This window comes from Pteronotus mesoamericanus, unplaced genomic scaffold (assembly GCF_021234165.1).
Source record: "Pteronotus mesoamericanus isolate MK-2021 breed Mesoamerican mustached bat unplaced genomic scaffold, CSHL_Meso_final scaffold_83, whole genome shotgun sequence".
In the NCBI taxonomy this organism is placed as follows: Eukaryota; Metazoa; Chordata; class Mammalia; order Chiroptera; family Mormoopidae; genus Pteronotus; species Pteronotus mesoamericanus.
Genome location: NW_026555328.1, coordinates 183,896 through 203,917, shown reverse-complemented (window position 1 = coordinate 203,917; position 20,022 = coordinate 183,896). Strand labels below are relative to the sequence as shown.

Sequence of the window (20,022 nt, the reverse complement as noted above, 5' to 3'; positions counted from 1 at the left end):
TGACCCAGAGCAGAGGGGAACTGCGAAAGCCGCCATCCCCCCATCCCCCATCCCCAACACTCTGAGGGCGCAAGGGCCTGAACTCTTGAGGATCTTGGCAGACTCTAGCTCCAAAATTTATGCAAGCTCAGCCCTAACCAGCGTGGCTCAGTTGGTTGGGCGTCATCCCACAAAGTGAAAGGTTACAGGTTCGATTTACGGTCAGGGCACATGCCTAGGTTGCAGGTTCAGTCCCTGATCGCTGCCAACTGATCGATGTTTCTCTCCCTCTCTTTCTCTCTCCTTTACCCTCTCTCTAAAAATAAATAAATAAAACCTTTAAAAAAATTCATGCAAGTTCAATACTTTATTTCATAATATATCTGGGTTTGTTTTTTATATAAAAATAACAGTTTTCCCTAAGTTTTTGCTCCAAGGAAACATGCCATGCTCACCATGTGGCTTTATGTACCATCGCCATAGCCCCTGTCCTGTTGGGCTGAGAACCGTGGCCTTGGGGCTGTCGAACAGACAGACAAGAGGGCCGAGGAGAAGACAACAGGAACAGGAGGGGAGTGGGGCCCCCCAGGCCCTGGTAGGGGTAGGGGCTGTCAAGCCTGCCTGAGCCGGCTTGGTGTTGCTGGGGCCCTGGGTACTGCCTTCACTGTTGGAGGTAGGCTTCCAGCCAGACGTTGCCAGACTTCTTTAGGGACCTGGGTGGGGGGGAGGTTGAGGATGCCACTGTAAGATACCAACCCCCTCTCTGCAAGATGGTGAGTGGCTGGCATCCCCATTCCCCTGCGAGTCCTCTTCCCCTGAGGCAAGCAGCTGGGTGGGGCTGAAGGGATGGACTAGGAAGTGAGGCTACTGTCTTGTGGAACTGGAGTGGAATCTAGACTTGGAATGGAATCTAGAACTGGAGTGGAATCTAGACGGGGGAGGGGCAGAGCCAAGGCCAAGTCCAGGCAGGAGCCAGGCGGGGCCTGTCCCTCCTTCCCTGAGCTCTGTCTGCTGCCTCCTTCTGCTGTGCCCTGCGACCCAGAGATTTGTAACGCCTCTCCCCTGTCCACCAGTAAGTAGTCAGGCAGAGGAGCCAGAAATATCAACGACTTGGTAGAAAACCCCGGGCCAGGCAGAAAAGGGGCAGGGGCTCAGAGGATGGAGCTGGGAAGGGTCATGAAGGTGAAGCAGGAGTTCAAACACCAGGATAGAAGGTAGGGCATCCACGTAAAGGGAACAGCAGAGTCAAGGTGGAAGACCTCTGGCTGGGTAACCTGAGCCCTGTTCCCACCGCAAGGCTGGGCAGCGGCAGGTCCCGCCGCTCTGCTCTCTGCTCCCGCCCCACCACAGCAGGCAGAACACCTTCCCAGAACCCAGCTGCTGCACGTCCCTCCTCCGCACAGCGGCTCTCCCACATACCAGCACCTGCCTCAGGGCTTTTGCACTGCCGTTCCCTTGCCCAGAATATTCTTCTCCTTCCCCACCCCCACGTCTCCCTGGCCATCCTGCTCTCCTGCCCCCCTCCTCCTGGCCCTGCTTATGTCTCCCCTCAATACCAGCCACCGGCTACCCTGTTGAAAACTGCAACCCCTGTCTGGCACTCCACAGCCACTCTCCTGCTTCCAACCCTTAGGTCTGATGGCTTTGTTTCTTGCCAAGGCGCTTCTCCCTTTCTCATGTTTTCTCTAATTCACTTATTTTAACTGCTTGTTTTCTCGTTCCCATGCTAGGCCGTCAGTGCCGAGAAGGCACGGAGGCGTCTCAGCCTGCTCTCCTCACTGGTGTATTTGCAGCACCCGGGCCTGGTCCAGGGGCAGGTGGTGGGTGACTGAAGGGCTGGGAAGGGAGGGAGGTCACAGGCTCAGGGCAGACGGGCTGATGGGAAAGGCTGTGTGTCGGCTCTTCGAGAGGGACCACTGTGGGCTCAGAGAGGGGGCTGAAGGGGACCAGGGCGGACGGGGCCCCCAGGGAGCCACCCTGAGCCCTTACCCGACGATGTCCACTAGGGCGGTGAGGAAGGGCTTCACTTCGTAGATGAGCCCATGCTTGGCACACAGCGCCTTGACCAGCGGTGCGACCCTGTGGTAGTTGTGCCGAGGCATCGTGGGGAAGAGGCTGGGGTGTGGGGGGAGAGCATGTGCTGACACTGGAGCTGGGGGGTGCCGGACGGACCACCACCCATCACCACCCAGGGAGTCCAGGGCTCACGTCTCGACCTCCCCAGGGAAAGACTCACTTCCACCCCTGTTGGACCCCAGGGCCTGCACTCACTGGTGCTCGATCTGGAAGTTGAGGTGCCCGCTGAGCCAGTCGATGAACAGGGAGGACTCCACATTGCAGGTGGCTGCCAGCTGCCAGGAGCAGGTGAGGGAGCACAGGGAGCACAGATAAGGGAGGCTGGCATGAAGCCCTGAGCCTGCCTGCCCCTCAGGGTCCCTTCCCTTTCCACTGGGACCCGCCCCCGCCCCAGGAGGTAACCCTCCAGCCCACCTGCGAGCTGGCCCAGTCCCGGTGCTTCTCATGGCCAATCTCCTTGGGGATGTGGTTCATCTGCGTGATCCACACGAACCAGTGGCTCTCCAGGACCCTGTTGGGGGAGGCTCAGGCACTGCCATGTCCAGCTCACCACTTAAATGAGACCTGGGCCTCAGCCTCCTCATCTGCACAGTGGGACTGCGATAAACCCTGCCCCACTGGCGTCTAAAGCAGCTGAGAGGCAGGCTCCATGCCGGGCTGAGCCCAGGGCAGCCCTGGGGGTCGCCCCCTGCAGACCCACTGTTCCGGGGAGCCTGCCACGCTCATGTCATTCGCTTCTTCTACAACCCGGAGCAGCTCTGGAGGTGGAGGGCTGTGGTCAGGGTCCCCGGCTGCCTGTGTGTGACCTCCCCACCTCTGCCATTCCAAACCACCATACCTGACGGCCACGAAGAGGAGCAGCGCCCCAGAAACGCTGTAGAAGGGGAGGTAGGACAAGAAGAAGCGGGAGTAGAAGCTGGCGGCCCAGAGGAAGTCCTGCAAGGAGTGGAGGACAGAGGTCTTGAAGCAGCCGCGAAGGGTGGCCAGGGTCGCCCACGCCTTCTGCTTGATGTGCCTCGGAGCCCTGGACAGGTCACTGTCTCTCTCTGGGCCTTGGTTTTCTCAGCCAGGGAAAGGGGCATGGAAGTGAAGGTGCCATGGAGGGCTGAGATCAGGACACCCCTGTCTGGGGAACAAGTGCCTGGTGGAGTCAGTCCAGGGGTCCCCACCCCCAGGGAGGACACCACGCTGTGCCCTGGGCACACATTTGCTCTCCCCCTGCACGCATGTACCTCATTGTTGTATGCACACATGCCTGTTGGCATTCGTGGACGGGGGCTGCTCCCTGACGCCCCCGCCTCCTGCCACCACAGCTGTATGCCTGGGGGACTGGAGCAGGGCCCACTCACCCTCCACTGCATGCACACCAACATGTAGGCCAGATTCTCCACCTCAAAGTTCACCAGGGTGAGCAGCGGTGGGCCGACTGCAAGGAGGCACGAGAAGGCTCAGGCACCGGGCCGGGCGAGCAGGCTGGGCAGACGGGGCGGGAGCGGGGCTCTGCCACTCTGGGAGCACCAGGGGACTTGGTCCCGGGCTGGCCAGCTGGGGTGAACCCACATCACCCTCCAGGCCTGGTCCACATTCTTCTCTCAGCATTGGAACCTCCCCAGACTGACCTTTGCCTGACCGCCTCCCGTGTCCCTTCTGCAGGTCAGGGCTAGCCTTGCACGTCCCCGTCCTGGCCCCTTTGGCCACGCCCTTTGAGTCCTCACCCAGTCCACCCCGACAATTGCTAGAGCTCTGGGCTGCTCGGATGTGAGGGCAGGAAGGAACCTTAAAAGCTCCTGGCAGGGCTGTGACTACCTCTGGCTGCAAGGCACCCCAGGCAGAGGGACTGGCTGGGGCAAAGGCCTGGCAACGGGACAGTCAGCACAGGCTGCAGGCTGAGGCGGCAGGACAGGGCCTGGGAGAGGCCTGGAGGTGCCAATGTTGAGGGAATGCTAAGAAGTACCCACCCCCCCGCCCCCTGCCCAGAGATTGCTAGAAGCTGCCTGGTGTTGGCAGACATGGGGCAGACAGTGCAGGCTCCGGCATGGTCCCCACCCCAGCCATGTCCCTACCACGGGGGGCAGGAGGGACAAAGGGACACTCACTCAGGAAGAAGTACAGGTGCTGGTGATTGTAGGGTAAGTATCTTCGTTTCTTCCTGCCGTACTGCAGAGATAGGTGGTGGCTGGGGAGGACAGCTCTCCGGGACCCCTCCTCCCGGGCAGGGGCAGGGGGCTTGCTGGGACCACGGGGCAAAGGCGACTCCAGATTCTAGCAACTGGGCCCATCGTCACCAGCAGGCTGGGCAGTGGGTAGGGGGTCCCACTGGGGTAGGGGCTCAGCCTGGAACTAGAGTGGTGGGCTTGGTTGGGGGCTAGGGCTGAGCCGCAGTGGCAGCCCCAGGAGCTACGAGTCCCCTCAGCCGCAAGCCCAGTCTGTGTGTGTCCACATGCTCCCCACGAACCTCAACAGATGACTCGCCCAAGAGGAAGACGGGTGCCAAGGTCACATCTGGGTCTTTGTAGAAGATGTTGGGCTTGGCATGGTGCTGGAAATGGCGGAAGTTCCACCAGTGGGCAGAGAAGCCCTGTGGGGCAGCGGAGGGCTCTCAGGGGCGGGGCCGGGCCGCATCCACCACTCCCCGCCTGCACGCAGGGGCAGTTCCAGCGTGGCACCCCAACTCAGCCCCCTAGTGCCCGCCGAGCACCCCACCCTCACCTTCAGCTGTCCCATCACAAATTGCTGGGCCAGGTGGTTCCACCGGGACTTCCTGAAAACAGAGGTGTGGCCCAGGTCGTGCTGCAGATACCAGCTCTGAGCCTGGGGAGAGAGGCAGGCTCAGGAACCCTGGCACCTGGCTCTGGCCATGCGGGACGGGGCTGCTGGTTGCCTGGGGGCCCAGGGATCCCCATCCCCCGCAGCTTGAGGGGCACACCCACAGCTAATGTTCCATTTAAGGGCCCTGTACACCAGCTTCCTCTTTTACAGAACACTGAGTTTCTGGAGGCCTAGAACAGTTTCTGTACATCGTGGAGCTGTGGGGCTCTGCGTCCTGTGCTCATTCAGGGTCAAGTAAGGAGCTTCCTCAGCTCATTCAAAATACGGCGTGACCCTCAGGTGCAGGCCTTACGGGGTTTCTGGCTGGTTGTTCGTTCGTTCGTTTGTTCATTCATTCATTCATTCATTCACTCAGCAAATACATCCAGAATGTTCACAGGTGTCTGTTGGACAGTTTAGGGACTGCAAGACAGTGCTGGGGTCACCTGGGAAATGGCCAGGATGAGGGCGGCGAGGGTGCTGGGCACCCAGCCAGAGCCAAGGAGGTAAATGATGAGCCAGGCGAGCACCTCCATGGCCAGGATGTGGCCCAGCAGCAGGGCAAAGAAGGTGGGCTTGGCCTCGAACAGCTTCATGTCCTTGGCTGCCTGGCGCAGGGCTCGGAAGTCCTCGGCCAGCTGGGCCTGCCATGGACAGCGGCCAGTCAGGTGAGGAAGCGAGGTCCCAGCTGCCCCAGAAACGCCCCGCAGCCTCTCCTCCCACACCAGGCCCAAGGGGTGTGGCCAGGGGGGTCAGAGGGACAAAAGCACCTGGCTTGGGAAGTGACCTGGATTGCTGCCTGGTGCCAAAGGCTCCCCTGCAAAAGGTGTGGGGGTACGTGAGAAGCAGAAAAAGGCAGAGCAGGCAAAACCCATAAAGTGCAACTCATCGAAATTCTCACTGTGGATGGGGACGCTGGGCCCAGGGCAGGGAGGGGCCCGCCCGGGGACAGGTGCTGGCCCAGCCCGAACGGCAGGCATCGCTGCAGCCCTTCCTACAGCTGCCTGCGGAGGACGGGATGGCAAGCCAGCCTCGCTCCGCTCTGGGGCCCCTTGGGCTAGTGCAGACGGAGCTGCTACTGGCCACGCCCCCCCAGGGCCCTCCAGGGATGGCTCAGCCTCCACCAGGGCCCCGCTCACATTCCGGGGTCCATCCTGGCTGGGCTCCTCTGGGGCCAGCTCTCCAATCAGCAGGGGCTGCAGGAACTTGCGTACAAAATTGAGGTCCTGATGGAAGGCATGGAAGGCATCCTGAGGGAGAGCAGACAGTCAGGTGGGCAGACAGACAGACAGCCAGCGCAGCACCCAGAGGCAGCAGGCAAGGTGGAAGGACTGCTGATGGAAGGGCAGAGCAGACAAGACAGATGGGCGGAGAGTGAGCCGGTTGGTCAGCGGTCATGGAAATAGTACCACGTGGGTCAGCCTTGTCCATGAGAGCCCACCCTGGTCCCCCCCCAGGCCCTGGGTGCCCTGCCGGCCAGGCCCCAGCTGCTTTGCCCAGCACAGGGGGCCTTTCCCCAAACCTGGCTGGGTGTATAAACATCTGGATTGGCAGAAAGGTCTCCCTGGAAGACTCTTGATTCCTTTCATGACTGGGTTCAACTTTTCCCAAAAATAGCTACCTAGAAAGCTTTCTGGAAATCGCATACTTTTCTACTGCATATAAAATAAGGTCTGGGTCAAATGTCCCATTTTCCCAGCTTCACAAACAAAAGCACAGGGTAGAGTGAGTGTGGATGGGACACTTGTACTCAAGGGCCACGGGGCCACCTGGAGAAAAAGGTCAGTTGAGGGCTACACACACTGGGATCTTGGGGGTCTGTAAGGAAGAGAGTTGAACAGTTCCTTTTAAAAGCAGGAGCAGAAGATATGTGTTTAAAAAGTAAATTACATAAAAAATCTAGCATTCTCTGTAATAGCAGGGGTGGGGGTGGGATGCTATGCCAGTGAAGGGGTTAGAGGAAGAGAGAAACAAGAAAGATAAAGGGCTGGAAAAAGATACTAGTCAGGAAGTGGCCCAGGCCTTTCTGAAGTGCTGGTAAACTTGAACTCCACGTCTGGGGTCTGCTTACTCTTCCTGATCTAGGCTCAGTGTAACTGGCTCATTACCGTTTATCCTTGGGCTTTCGGAGGCTCTGAAGGAGCTGGCCACAGCCACCCAGCAGCCTGTGCTGAATCAGGGGCAGGGGGCAGCTGGCTGCTAAAGGAAATACCTTTGAAGAAGGTTGCCTGAGAACAGGAGTCTCCCATTGTCTTCTCACTAATGAGCGATGGCTCCTGGTCAGTGTTAAAACAGAAGCGACAGCTGGGCCCCTGGACTTACTGCCAGACATCCCACACAGTCCCGGGGGAGAGACGCAGCTTGGGCCCCCCGGCCCCATCCCACGCCTCCCTTGGAGGCCACACCTGCAGGATGCCTGCCCTCTTACTGGCCAGGGCAGCATGGGATGGGGTGGGGGTGAGGGAGGTTGGGAGGGTGAGGTTTCTGGAATAACCTAGGCCCTGGGAAGGCTGACTCGGGGCGCCTCCCTGGAGTTCCTGACAGAAGAGGGAGCTGTGTACGCTGCTCAGTACAGATCTCCTCTCCTGGGAGAACCTGGACGGAGGGCAATATGCGTGGGAGGCAGGGGGCTGGGGGGGCGGCTGGCCCTACCAGGGGCTCCCGGGGCCCTGTCCGGTACTGGCAGGGGGCTAGGAGGGAACCCTGCACTTGGGACTCAGCCAGCCCCACTCGCCGTGACCCTGAGGGAGTCTGTTTTCCCCGAGACTAGGCAAATCCAGGGACAAATCTAGGGGGCGGGGCTCCAGGGCCACTCTGACTCTGGACTGCTAAGTTGGTTTTTTCTTCCTTCATTTTTTTCTTTCTGGGGCTGAAAGGGTGGGACCGGGCCGGAATGGGTTGGCCTCAGGCCAGCCTGTAGTGCATGGGTTCTTGACTTCGTGCAGGAAAGATTTTATAACACAAGTGCAGGTGATCTTGAGAGGACGTTTATTAAAGCAGGGGACAGTGACACAAAGGAAGGATGTAGGATAGAAGCAACACCAGGAGAGCCCAGGTGGAGCTCTGCTGCATTTTTTCAGAAATGTTAGAGGAAAGGAGTGAGTGAGCCACGCTGGCTGCATGAACTCAGTGAGAAGTAAAAGTCACAGGGACAGCAGTGAACCGAGGCGGCTGCTGTCAGCTCACTGGGAGTCGAAGAAGAGGGCGCCTCATCAGGGGGCGAGCCCGGGACGAGCTGCCACTGCCCGCTGCTGCCCTGGTGGCAAGCTTCCTAAACCCCTGGAGTTCAGGAAGGACAGCGCAAACAGACACATGCCTACGGCAGAAAGGCATGGCCATTCTCTAGAGAGAGCCTTTTCCTTAATTTTTTAATTGTAGTAAAACATGCATCACGTTTACCATTTTAGCCGCTTTTTAAGTGTACAGTTCCATGGCATCAAGTGTATACACACTGTTGGGCACTCATCACCGCCATCCAGCTCTAGAACTTCTTCATCTTCCCAAACTAAACTCCACCCCCCTTAAACACTAACTCCCCACCCCCCTCCCCCAGCCCACGGCACCCACAGTTCTGCTTTCTCTATAAACATGACTCCTCTAGGGACCTCACAGAAGTGAAAGCACACAATATTTGTCCTTTGGTGACTGACTTGTCACTTAGCGTGTCTTCTGGGTTCATCTCTGCTGTAGCCTGTGGCAGAATTTCTTTCCTTTTTAAGGCCAAATGAGTGTTGACTCTGATTCCCTCTCATTTCCCCTGAAACTGCCCTGGCAGCATGCAGAGCCCAGGCACGTGCAAAGGCACACGGGCACACTCACTAGGACGCAGAGGGGCACACCCGTCAAAAAAATGCAGTCAGCGTCTGAGGCATGTGCCTCCACACGTGGACACACCCACCACCAAGCACCAAGCACACTTCACCTCAGCACCAAGATTTGAGCACACAGACACGCACTCAGAAACACGCGCTGTCAGAGGTCACGAGAACACTCAGACAGACACAGCCTGGCGCACACGGCATGTGCACAGCCTCATGTACACAGCACACACACAAACTCACAGAGCAGAGCGATGGCTACCACCCCAGGGTTTCCCGCCTCGCAGTCCTTTCCCTCTCCTACCCTGTGTCTGTTCTGGGGCCACCCCGGTGCCCAGACGACTCCCGGGAGCCCCAGGACCATGCCCTGGAGCTGAGGCGCTGCAGGAGCAGGTCAGCTTCCCTGCTCCCTTGGCCCTGATTCACCCGGGCCAGGCCTGGGGATTCACTGAGGCAGAGGACGGAGCCAGCCCCACCCAAGGGACCTCTGGCCAGTTCTATCCCTCGGAGTGACAGGGTGAGATGTGACCGTCCAGGGCCCCAGACCAGGGCTCCGGCTGGGGCGAGGGGCTGGGCCGGTCCGTGGAGAGCAGGGCCGTTCCTGGGGCTGTGCGGGCGCCGCTGAGCCTGTGCTTCTGTGCTCTCAGAAGCCAGCAAGGTGGGTCCCTGGCCTCAGACCAAATCCTGATGCACCAGCAAACAGCTTTTTCTGGAACAGTGGCTGGGGCCATGTGACCTAGCCCTCTCTGGGCCTCCACTTAAGGGCCTAGGGGCCCGGCAGAAGGCTCAAAGTGGTTAAGCGACTCACCCAGCTCCATTTTAATGGAGGCTGGATCAGAACTCAGTCTGCCTATACAACTGTGCTTGTGGCCGCTCGGCAGTAGCCCCAGGGTGGCTGCTCCTAGGCTGGAGCGGGGGCAGTGGGCCTCCTAGGTTGGCGGGGGCGGGTCCTCACCATGAGGCTGGTCACCACGCCAAGCAGCCAAGAACCTGGCTGCTCTGAGACTGGGCTGTGGGGGACAGGACGGTGGTCCTGGCATTTCTTGGCCACACTGACCGAGTTGCCGCGCACTGTGGGAGGCCCCCCATCACCCACTGCTGGTGAACTCAAACGTGTCCTTCCAGGGGCGTGCGTGCAAACCCTGTGACGCTCCCCCACCTGACACGCTGAAGGCGGCGCTCAGGTCTCTTACTTGGTCGTGGAACAAAGTTGGGAGTAAGAGCCGGAGTAAAAGTTGTGCCCCTAAACAGAAGCCGTCACAGTGGTGTCCTCGGAGCAGGGCCTGGAGAGCAGGTGTGAGTATGCGGACAAGAGCCAGCGCCCCGCAGCCCATGAGGCGGGGGTATGAGTCATCTTACTGGGAGGGAACAGGGGCTCAGTGTGGCGGGAACACCCGCCTGGGGAGAGTTCGCAGTGGCAGACCTGGGATTAAAACCCAGGTCCCAATAGAATAAAATAATAACAATAAAAACAGAAACCGGGGCCCATCTCCTGTGACATCCACGCCCTCCCAGGATACAGCTACCACCCCGCCTGGCCTTGGTCCCTGGAAACCTGCCCCCCCCCCCGGCCCCGCGCCCTGCGCTACATGTAGCAGCTGGTTAAGGGGAAGGAGTGGGGGGGTGGGTGCTGGAGCCAGCCTGTCGGGGATGGAACCTGAGCTCCCATTTATGAGCTGGGCCACAGAGCCACAAAGGTCACCCCCCCTCTTCCGTTTTGTGTTTTCTCATCAGTAAACCAGGAACCATAAAGGTCCCTCTCGTGGGCCTGTGGGGAGGACCCAGTCAGTACGGGCGGAGCATGTGGAAGGGGCCCCGGTGTCCAGTGAGCGCTCCATAGCCGAGCTCTGACCTGAGCCCCTCCCCCTGCCGGAGCCTGACGCGCGCCTCCCGAGTCCACGTAGATTCAGGGCCCTAGAAAGGTGGGTCTGCAGGGGCAACAGGCTGTAGGACAGTGTATCTTGCAGGTCAAGTCCTGGCCAATCTATGGCTGAGGAATGAGACACAGTGGGGGTGGGGTAGCATTCCTAGCCACTCTCCAAAGATTCTAGAATGTTCCAGATCAGAAAGAGGATGGAGCAGGGCTGCTGGGGTGGTCTTGGTCTGCTCTGAAAGCCTTTGCTGAGGAGGTGGCAGTAGGCTGTGGAGAGGGAGTGAGGGGACATGCCTCCGAGGGCAGCCCAGGAATTCCTCCCTCCCTCCCCCAGGTGGGAAGGCAGAGCAGGACCTCAGGCCCAGCCTTATGACGCTCCTTCCCATCCTCTCCCCAGCACTCCTCACAGGAGACCAACAGGCAAGCACTGTCAGTATCCCCATTTTACGAATGGGGACACCAAGGCGCAGAGGCCAAAGGGCACAGAGCTCTGGACGTGGCCCATCCAACTCCTGCCCACGCGGCAGAGCCCAGCTCCAGGACAGGTGCCCCTAGGAGGCTGCCGCATCTCCCCAGCACACCCGCCAGGGTCTCCTCCACCCAGCGCCCTGGCTTCGCGAGTGTCACTGACCTGGCCGTGGCCCCAAAGCGGCCAGGCCCTCTGGCTCTTGGTCCTCTCTCCACCACTGGGTTCCAGCCGTTCTCAGCTGTTCCATGAGAAGCCCGTGGCAGCTCGGGGCCCTCAGGAAGACACAGGCGGGCTGCCAGCACTCCCACCTCTGCGCGGTGCCTGGCAGCCCCCGCTCCTCCCCCAGGGAGGGGCAGGCCACTGTAGCAGTGCTGGGAAGGGACTTGGGGGTGGGATATTGTAGGAAACGCCTACAGAGCCCAGACAGGTCACCCATCATTAAGCAGCAGGGCTACCATAGCAGCCAGTGTGGTGGATGGAAGCAGACAGCGTGTGGGCTCTGGAGCCAGGTCTTCCAAGTTCATGGCCAGCACCCTCTGGGCCCTGCCCTCACACCAGAGCCTCAGGATCTGCCCTGCCTCTCCCCAACTCCCACCCAGACACAACCCCACCCTCCAAGCCCAAAAAGGAAGACCCTGTCACTCAAGGGCTCCAAGAAAGTCCCTTTATATCACCCATATTCAGCCTCAGTTTCCTCATCTGCAAAATAGGTTAACGCTACTACCTGCCTCATAGGGTTGCTGTCTGATGGCCACACTGAGCTATATCCCAATGGCTGCCCTGGCACACCTGCGCCCACAGCATCTCTTGCCCTCTGCCCTGGCCATGCCCACCCTTTGGGACCCATCAGCTCATCCCTTAGCACCCCCACGCCCTCCTCCTGGGAGGCTTGGCCTTCCCCTTCCCCGTTAGGGATCATAGTGAAGCTACACCAGATTCCCCTGGCTTCCCTGCTGTGCCCTGCAAGGCCCCCTTAGAATAAAACCCAAGTGCTGCTTCCAGGGGCACCGAAGCCCAGTGGAAGCAGCCCTGGTACCCCATGGCCTAACCGCCTGCCCCCGCCCCACTGCTCGACTCCAACCACGCAGAAACTTGCTGTTCCTTGACTCTGCAGAGCAGGGTCCCACCTCAGAGCCTGTGCTCCAGCTGGTCCACCTGCCAAGGAACACCCTCCTTGTAGAGGTGTGGCTCACAGCTGTATCTCCAGACGTGAAGACAGAGTTTGGCACTTAGGACATGCTCACTGCGTATCTACTGATGGGTTTAATAATTCAATAATTGAAGAATGATTGAATGGGCCCTGGCTGGTGTGGCTCAGTGGATTAACTGCCAGTCTGTGAACCAAAGGGTCACTGGTTCAATTCCCAGTTAGGGCACACACCTGGGTTGCTGGCCAGGTCCCCAGTGGGGGTGCCAGAGAGGCAACCACACATTGATGTTTCTTTCCCTATCTTTCTCTTTCCCTTCCCCCTCTCTAAAAATAAATAAAATCTTAAAAAAAAAAAAAAAAGAATGAATGAATGGAATAAACAGCTAAGACACCCAAGTCACAGTGTGGCATGTGGTGAGGAGCATAGACTGTGGGTTAAAATCCCATATCTAACTTTTAATTTCAACTCACGTTGCTTCTCTCAGCCCCTGTTTCCTCATCTGGTGGGAGTAATGACAGTGGCACCTGCCTATAAGGGTATCCTGAGGACTAAAGAGAGTGTATCTGTAAATCTGGCTTCGGAGCCATCATGGGTGCTTGGCGCCTGGCCCTGGTATACTTCTGACCATGGAGTATTGTGACCCCTTGGGACAGAACACAATCTTTTGCAGCAGCCAGGCCTAACCCCTCCCTGGCTGGCTCAGACTCTCTATGACTCTTGGACAAACCTGGCCCAGGGCCCGGAGCATTCTCCCCAGGGTACCCGCTTTGTATCCCAGGATGGCCATAGGCTGACCTAATGGCACAGGAACTCTGGGAATTTCCTGGCAGGAAGGCTTCTGTTGCCTGGACATGAAAACAGCTGATGGGCGGCCAGGGCTGGTGGAGGTGGCTTTAGGAACACCGCTCTGGCAAGACGGCCGCCCCACCCCCAACCTGTGCTCCAGGACCTGGGACAGGAGCCCCGGGGTCTGGGCTCCACGACACAGGGCCAATGGGCCCATTATGGACAAAGACTGGGGTCCCCCAACCCCAGCCACCTCATAAGTCCTTTGGCCTAAACAGACCAGGTATTTCTAGCAACTTCAGCCTGATGTTTGGGGCCTTGAGGAAGCTAAGAGATGGCTTAATGCAACTCTTTCTTGCTACAGACATAGGTAGAACCAGACAAAGTCACTCAGCAAAGTGCTTGGCTGTCCCAATGCACTATATAGTTTGCAGGGCCCACCCATACTTGTCAGCCAGCAACATATACTGACCAGGAACAATGACATGATAACCCTGGGGCCACTCAGTTGAGAAGGCCCAGTCCTGTGCTCAGCCAGCTCGCTGTCTGGCCCGGCTCTCCCCATTTTACAAAGAAGGAAACTGAGGCTCAGAGGAATGACATGCCTGGTTGAAAGTCACTCAGGGCCTCTGATGGCTGAGCCATGACCCAGACCCAAGTAACAGACAGACTGTTTTTAAGAAACAAGAAACAGAACTTCATTGGTGAGGAATCGGTAAGAAAACTCTCAGATGGAGTTCTCAGGGTCAAGAGCTAACTGTAGGATGGGGTTCCCATCGGGGAGGCTCCCCAGCACAGGTCTGGGGAACAAGGAGGAAAACGCAGTTAATAAATGCTCTCCAGCCCTGGCTGGTGTGGCTCAGTGGGCTGAGCACCCGCCCCACTTGCAAACCAAAAATGTCTCTGCTTCGATTCCCGGTCAGGGCATGTGCTTGGGTTGCGGGCCAGGTCCTCAGCTGGGGGTTTGTGAGAGGCAACTGATCGATGTATCTCTCATACACTGATGTTCATCTCCCCCTCTTTCTCCCTCCCTTCCCCTCTCTCTAAAAGTAAACAAATAAAATATTTAAAAAAATAAATACATAAATGCTCTGTTGCCTGCTTCTCAGCAGCCTCTATCCTGCCTTATGGATCAGAGGTTGAAAAAGGCCAGAGCAGACAGCCATAGGATCCTCGAGGGGCGGCCAGGGCTCAGCCAGGCTGAGGAGGGAGGGGCTGCGGCACCTTATACCCACATGCCCTGACAGAAGTGCACACATGTGCAATGTGCACAGACACATGCGGTGTTCGCACACATACAGGCCTGTGCATGGTCACACACTCACTGGCCCATAGTAAGCTTCAGATCTGTGGCCACCACCCAGGCCTCCGCACTTAAGGACAAGGCTTTCTGTCAGTTTCTAGACTTTTAGGAGTCTTCTGACCCTAACCCCTCAGTGTCCTAGGGTGGAAGTGGGGAAAAAAAACCTCTTTCCTCTAAAACAGGGATTTTCAACCCATGTGCCGCAAGAATCTTTAAAACACACAATACCTGGCTATTGAGTCAGGAGCACTGACCTCTTTTCCCTTAGATTGTCAAATAAAAATATAACAGCAGCCAACACAACAATAGCTGTCTGGTGTGAATGAATCAAAATTATACCTACGTTTTGTCAGATCAGCAAAAAAATCTATTTTTCTGGTGCGCCGCTGAGTATTAGTAGCTCACGTGGGCCAGGAGACGAAAAGGGCTGAAAACCATTGTTCTCAAAGAGTCCTACGGAGAGCACGCAACCCGTGGGAGAAGCCCGTGGGCAGAGGGCAGGTGGCCTGGCAACAGGGACACTGATCCTCTTGGGACAGGACAATCTCTTCTGCTGCCTCAAGTTCTGAATCTTGAAGACCTTCCTGGCACTCAGTGCCCCAACTCCTATACCCCCTCTGGGGCATTTCAGGAAAGGGGTTGATGAGGAGTCCCGGTTGGCCGCACCGCCACTGGACTCATGCCAGACGGTCTCACTTGGACCAGGCCCCACGCCTCCCTGGCCAAGACATGTCTAGACATGGGCCAGGAAGGGGAAGTCAGGGTCTCCAGGGGCCAGCCTGTTCCTGGGGTGATTGTGCTTCCCAAGGAGGCCCACCCAGCCTGGCTGGCAAAGTTCTCCCACAGGCAACTGGCAGCCCAGGAGAGGTGAGTCACTGACCCTCACTGACTGACATTTACAGCAGCTCTTGGGCAAGCCGCATACCTCTGGGCCCGGCTCAACCTTTGCTGCCCAGCCCCCAGCCTCTGACGGCACATCCTTGCCCAGCGCCTAGGGTCCCTGTCACCAGCATGCGGGGCCTTGTCTCGGGGAGCCCAGAACTGAGAGGAGGAACCTCCGAGCACCACGGAGGACCCTCTTCCAGGGCATGCTCTTTCCGCCATGACACACCCACCTCTGAGAGCCCCTTCCTCCAGCACAGCCCGGCTCCAGCCCAGCCCTGGTCCATGGCCCGATGTGCGGGTCTCCATGCAGGGACGTGGCCCCCTTACTCCTCATGTGGCCCCAGCCAGTCCATCCCAACTCCGAGTCACCGGCCAGGAGGTCAAAGGTCAGCTAGGGAGGGTGCTAAGGCCCCGCCGGCGAAGGGGGGCACAATGCCTACCGTCAGGCCCCAGCGAGCCTCAGGCTCCGCCCCGCCGGCGGCGGGTTTCCTTACCGTGGCGTCCTCAGCGCCGTGGTGGCCGATGAGGCGGCTGCCCCCCGGGTGCCGCTGTGCCCAGCGGCTGATGTCGTAGACGCGGCGCTCGATGACCAGCCACATGTCGCCCGGCAGGTTGTGCGGGCGGATCTGCTCCCAGTGAAAGGTGGGCAGCGGCGCCCCAAGCCGCGCGGGCCCCTCGCGCGGCCCCGGCCCCCCGCCGGGCTCCCCGACGCCGCCCATGGCTGCGTGCACAAGTCCTCGGGCACCGGGGACCTTTCCGAGGTCCCCGCGACACACGGAGGGGAGCGCGGTGGTGTTCCCCCGGGCTCCCTCCGCCGCCACCCGCTCCTCCGCGGCCCCGCCTCGCTGCTGCAACCGCCGTACGAGCGTGCGCCGCTCGGCTCTCCCTTCCGCGCAGAACTTTCCTCCCTTATAACCGCGCCGGCGGCTCGCCGGCCGTCCGCCCCCGTCCCGGCCCCGCCGCCCGCCCCGCGCTCCAATCCCGGCGCAGCGCCCGGGCCCCCATTGGCTGCGGGGCGCTCGGGCCGCCCGGGGAGGACAGTGTCGAGGCGGGCCCGCCCCGCCCCCAAGCCCGTGGCCACCGCGCCCGGCCGCTTAACCCGGGACTCCGGCGCTGCCCCGGGCTCTGTCGGCTCGCGGGCTCCCGGCTCAGCGGGACGGGAACGGGAGGGACAGGGACAAACAGCCACACCCAGTGTCCGCTGCTACCTCGGGGGCCCGCGTCTGCGCCTGGCAGGCCTGGAACAACAATGAGGATAACGGGCTTCCTTCCACGCATCCTTGAACATTAAACCTTAAGCGCACTGAGTTGGAGACGCAACCTCGGGGTGACGGGGTGACCCTAACCAGCACTCAAGCAATGGACTGCCAACGTCTGCCCTACGAGGCCGCCTTCAGGGCTGAGGGCCTGGCCCCATCTGTGGCCGGTGGTCTTCCTGTTGTTGAGGCTGTAGGGCTGAGGAATGTTGAGGGGTGGCCACCGGGGCAAAAGGGTGGAGGGGCACTAGAGTTCGGAATCGGGCACTGCCACTCAGTGCTGGACTGGCTTGGCTGGTTGGCTTGCTTATTATCGTTCCTGACTCTTATTTTTTACTCAAATAAACTCCAGTTCTTTTGACGGTGTGAGTTTTCTACAAATGACTTCATATTTCTTTGAGATAAAGACTATTGTTCCTAAAAGTTCACACCCTGAGGCAGATGAAGTCAGGCTGGGGTTATGCTTCAGGGCAGTGGCATCAGATTTGATTGCACGTCAGAATTACCAGGGGGCTTGTTAAGGTAGGACTGCAGGGCTCCCAGACTGGGATTCAGCAAGTCGGAGAAACGCATTTCTAACAAGTTTCCAGCTAAAGCTGATGTGCTGGTTCAGAAATGCACTTTGAGAAACTTAAGTACAGCTGGCCCTTGAACAACAAGGGTTTTGAACTTTGTGGGAGGATTATTCCCCCACCCCCGCAGTGAACGTACGGTCAGCTCTCCACATTTCTGGGTTTCTTCTCTGAGGATTCAACCCACTGCAGATGGAAGGAACAGAGTATTTTCCCTCCCGGGTTGGGAATTCTAGGATACAGAGGGCCAACTGTATCCATAGTTCTACACTGTTTTACATAAAGGAATTGAGCATCCGTGGATTTTGGTATCCATGGGAGTCTTGGAACCAATCCCCTGAGGATACCGCAGATGACTGAAATTTTGGGGGACTCAAAAGTTGTACGCAGATTTTTGACTGCGAGGGCATAGGTGCACCCTAGTCCCTGTGTTGTGCAAGGGTCTGATATGCTACCGTTTTATCTCGGTCTAACTATTGGTAGGTAGGATATCATTGTAGCTAATATTTGTGGGGTAGACACACAGGGCCCAGAAGAAGGGCTGAGGAGTCCTCTGGGTTCTCACGGGTACCAGAAATACATGCTTTGGTTGCCAGGACAACTGATGCCGTGAGGTCATCACCAGCGGGGCTGCCTGAGCCCTTTCCACTGTGGTGTCCCCAAACCTGCTCCAGAGCCTGTGTGTGTGCGTGCGTGTGTGTGTAGCGGGGGCAGAGCAGAGGAGTGTGACTGGCAGCTGAGGCTGGAGGCCACTGAAGGTCCCCCTGCTCCCGCCGTGTTCACACAGGGGCACGAGGGCAGAGGAGGCAGCCTCTTGGAGGAAATAAACCTCCTGTACCAAAATATAGCGATATAAGCTGATGATTGCCAAAGGGGGAGGGATGGGTGAAAAAAAATAAACCAAAACACCCTGGGGTGGAGGAGTCCATGTTGGCACCCCCTCCTTCCGGCAGATGTGGGTCAGCAAGCGGCAGGGGGAGGAGTCACCCCCTTTCCACTGCAAATGCCTCTAAATGATGCAACTGCCTAGTGTTTGTTGCAGAGTTCATTCACAAGTATAACTTTGCCCTGGAAAAATATATACACTTATGCCAAAAAAATGGATTAAAGTACTAAACATAAGACCTGAAACCATAAAGCTCCTTAAAGGAAACATGGGGGAGCCCTGGCTGGTGTGGCTCAGTGGAGTGAGCACCGGCCTGTGAACTGAAAAGTCGTTGGTTTGATTTCCAGTCAGAGCCCAGGCCTGAGCTGTGGGCTGGGTCCCAGGTTTGGGCCTAGAGAGAGGCAACTGGTGCATTCTCTCACACATCAATGTGTCTCTCCCTCTCTTTCTTACTCCCCCCCTCTCTCTAAAAACAAATAAAATATTAAAAAAAAAACACAGTAGAGAAGTTCCTTGACACTGGTGTTGGAGACAATTTTGTGGGTATGACACCAAAAGCACAGGCAACAAAAGCAAAAATTAACGAGTGGGACAACAGCAAACTAAAAAGCTTCTGATCAGCGAAAGAATCAACAAAATGAAAAGGTAACCTACAGAATGGCAGAAAATATTTGCAAATAAAATATCTGATAAGAGGTGAATATCCAGAAACCACAAAGAACTCATGCAGCTCAAGAGCAAAAAAAAAAAAAAAAGAAAGAAAAAAAAGCGAACAATCTGATTTAAAAATGGGCAAAGGAACTGAATAGATTTTTCCAAAGAAGACATAAAAATGGCCAACAGGTACATGAAAATGTGCTCAACAGCAGAGAAATGCAAATCAAAACCACAGTGAGCTATCGCCTCATGCTTGTTAGAATGGCTCTCCCCAAAAAGACAAGCGGTAACAAGTGCTGGCGAGGATGTGGGGAAGGGAACCCTTGCACGCTGTTGATGGGAATGTAAATTGGCGCAGCCACTGTAGAAAACAGTATAGAGACTCCTCAGAAATTAAAAATGGAACTACCATATTGTCTGGTAGTTCCACTTCTGGGTCTATACTCAAAGGAAATGGAAACATGATCTTGAAGAGATATCTGCACCCCCCATGTTCACTGCAGCATTATGCGCTGTAGCCAAGACATGGAAACAACTCTAGTGTCCATCAGCAGATGAAAGGACACAGAGGATGTGCGCTAATACGGGATATTACTCAGCCATGAAAAAGAAAGAAATCCTGCAATTGTGACAACATGGTGAACCTGGAGGGCATTATGCTAAGTAAGTCAGAGAAAGACAAATACTGTAGGATCTCACTTGTATGTGGAATTTAAAGAAGCCCAACTTACAGAAACAGGGTAAAATGGTGGTTAACAGGCAGAGGAACATAGGAAATGGGGAGATGTTGGTAAAAGGGTAAAATCTTTCAGTTATGAGATGGGTAAGTCACGAGGATCTAATATACAGTGTGGCGATTATAGGTAATGCTATATTATATACTTAAAAGCTGCTAAGAGAGTAAATCTCAAATGTTCTCATCCAGCCGCTCCATGGCAGCATGGCTCCCACGCCGTCTTCAGCAGCCCGCAGGCGTCAGATGCCGACCCCTGACGCCTGACCTGGGCCCTGGCCTGCTCTCAGCTCATGTGTGAGGCGGCTGGGGGCAGTCCGATCCTCTCCCTACCCCAGCTGCACCTGGAGAGATGAGGCAGACAGAGGCCTGGCAGGGTCCCTTGGAGGTTAAGCAAGGACAGGGCTCCATGCTGCGCCTCCCTCCAGGCTGCTCATCCTAGCAAAGAGAGAGAAGTGGCCAGGCCCTCCTGCCACCAGAGTGTGTTCCCATAAAGGCTGAATTGTGTCTCCTCCCTGCAGCGTCCCCCATGATTTCTCTGCAGCCGTCGATAGGTCGCTTTACCTCTCTGGGCTGCAACCCGGTGGGTCTTGCAAGTCTCCTGGAGTTGGTGTGGGGGGGGCGCGGAACTTGGGCCTTCATTGTCCCCAAACCCCTGTCAGGGCAACCAAGCCCTTTCTGACCACTTGGAAAGGGAGAGGCATCACTTGACATTCCTGAGCTGCCACTGAGCCACTGCCAGAATGTTTGGCTTAGGTGGGGAGGGGACT

General features: G+C 57.4%; 1 protein-coding gene across 2 annotated transcripts; it reads right to left on the bottom strand.

The window, feature by feature from the left end:
• Positions 1-355: 355 nt before the first annotated feature.
• FADS3 (fatty acid desaturase 3) lies at positions 356-15,940 on the bottom strand. 2 transcript variants are annotated; one of them, XM_054563785.1, is made up of 12 exons: positions 15,643-15,940; positions 6,003-6,113; positions 5,394-5,507; positions 4,765-4,866; positions 4,511-4,633; positions 4,152-4,212; positions 3,405-3,481; positions 2,894-2,991; positions 2,470-2,566; positions 2,251-2,330; positions 1,969-2,094; positions 356-692 (listed from the first exon to the last, which is right to left on the bottom strand). In XM_054563785.1, the coding sequence occupies exons 1-12, from the start codon at positions 15,865-15,867 to the stop codon at positions 641-643; spliced, it is 1,266 nt and encodes a 421-aa protein (XP_054419760.1). In that variant the 5' UTR covers positions 15,868-15,940; the 3' UTR covers positions 356-640. The 2 variants fall into 2 exon arrangements, with proteins under 2 accessions (XP_054419760.1, XP_054419759.1); XM_054563784.1 differs by having other exon boundaries at positions 5,310-5,507; positions 15,643-15,939.
• Positions 15,941-20,022: the final 4,082 nt, after the last annotated feature.

Bases quoted from the DNA above. Each gene is read 5' to 3' on its own strand.
- FADS3 (XM_054563784.1), bottom strand. From the start codon at position 15,867: ATGGGCGGCGTCGGGGAGCCCGGCGGGGGGCCGGGGCCGCGCGAGGGG. The intron at 6,114-15,642 runs GTAAGGAAACCC...GCTCTCCCTCAG, and splicing joins ACGGCGCTGAGGACGCCACG to GATGCCTTCCATGCCTTCCA. The intron at 4,213-4,510 runs GTTCGTGGGGAG...CTATCTCTGCAG, and splicing joins TGGGCGAGTCATCTGTTGAG to TACGGCAGGAAGAAACGAAG.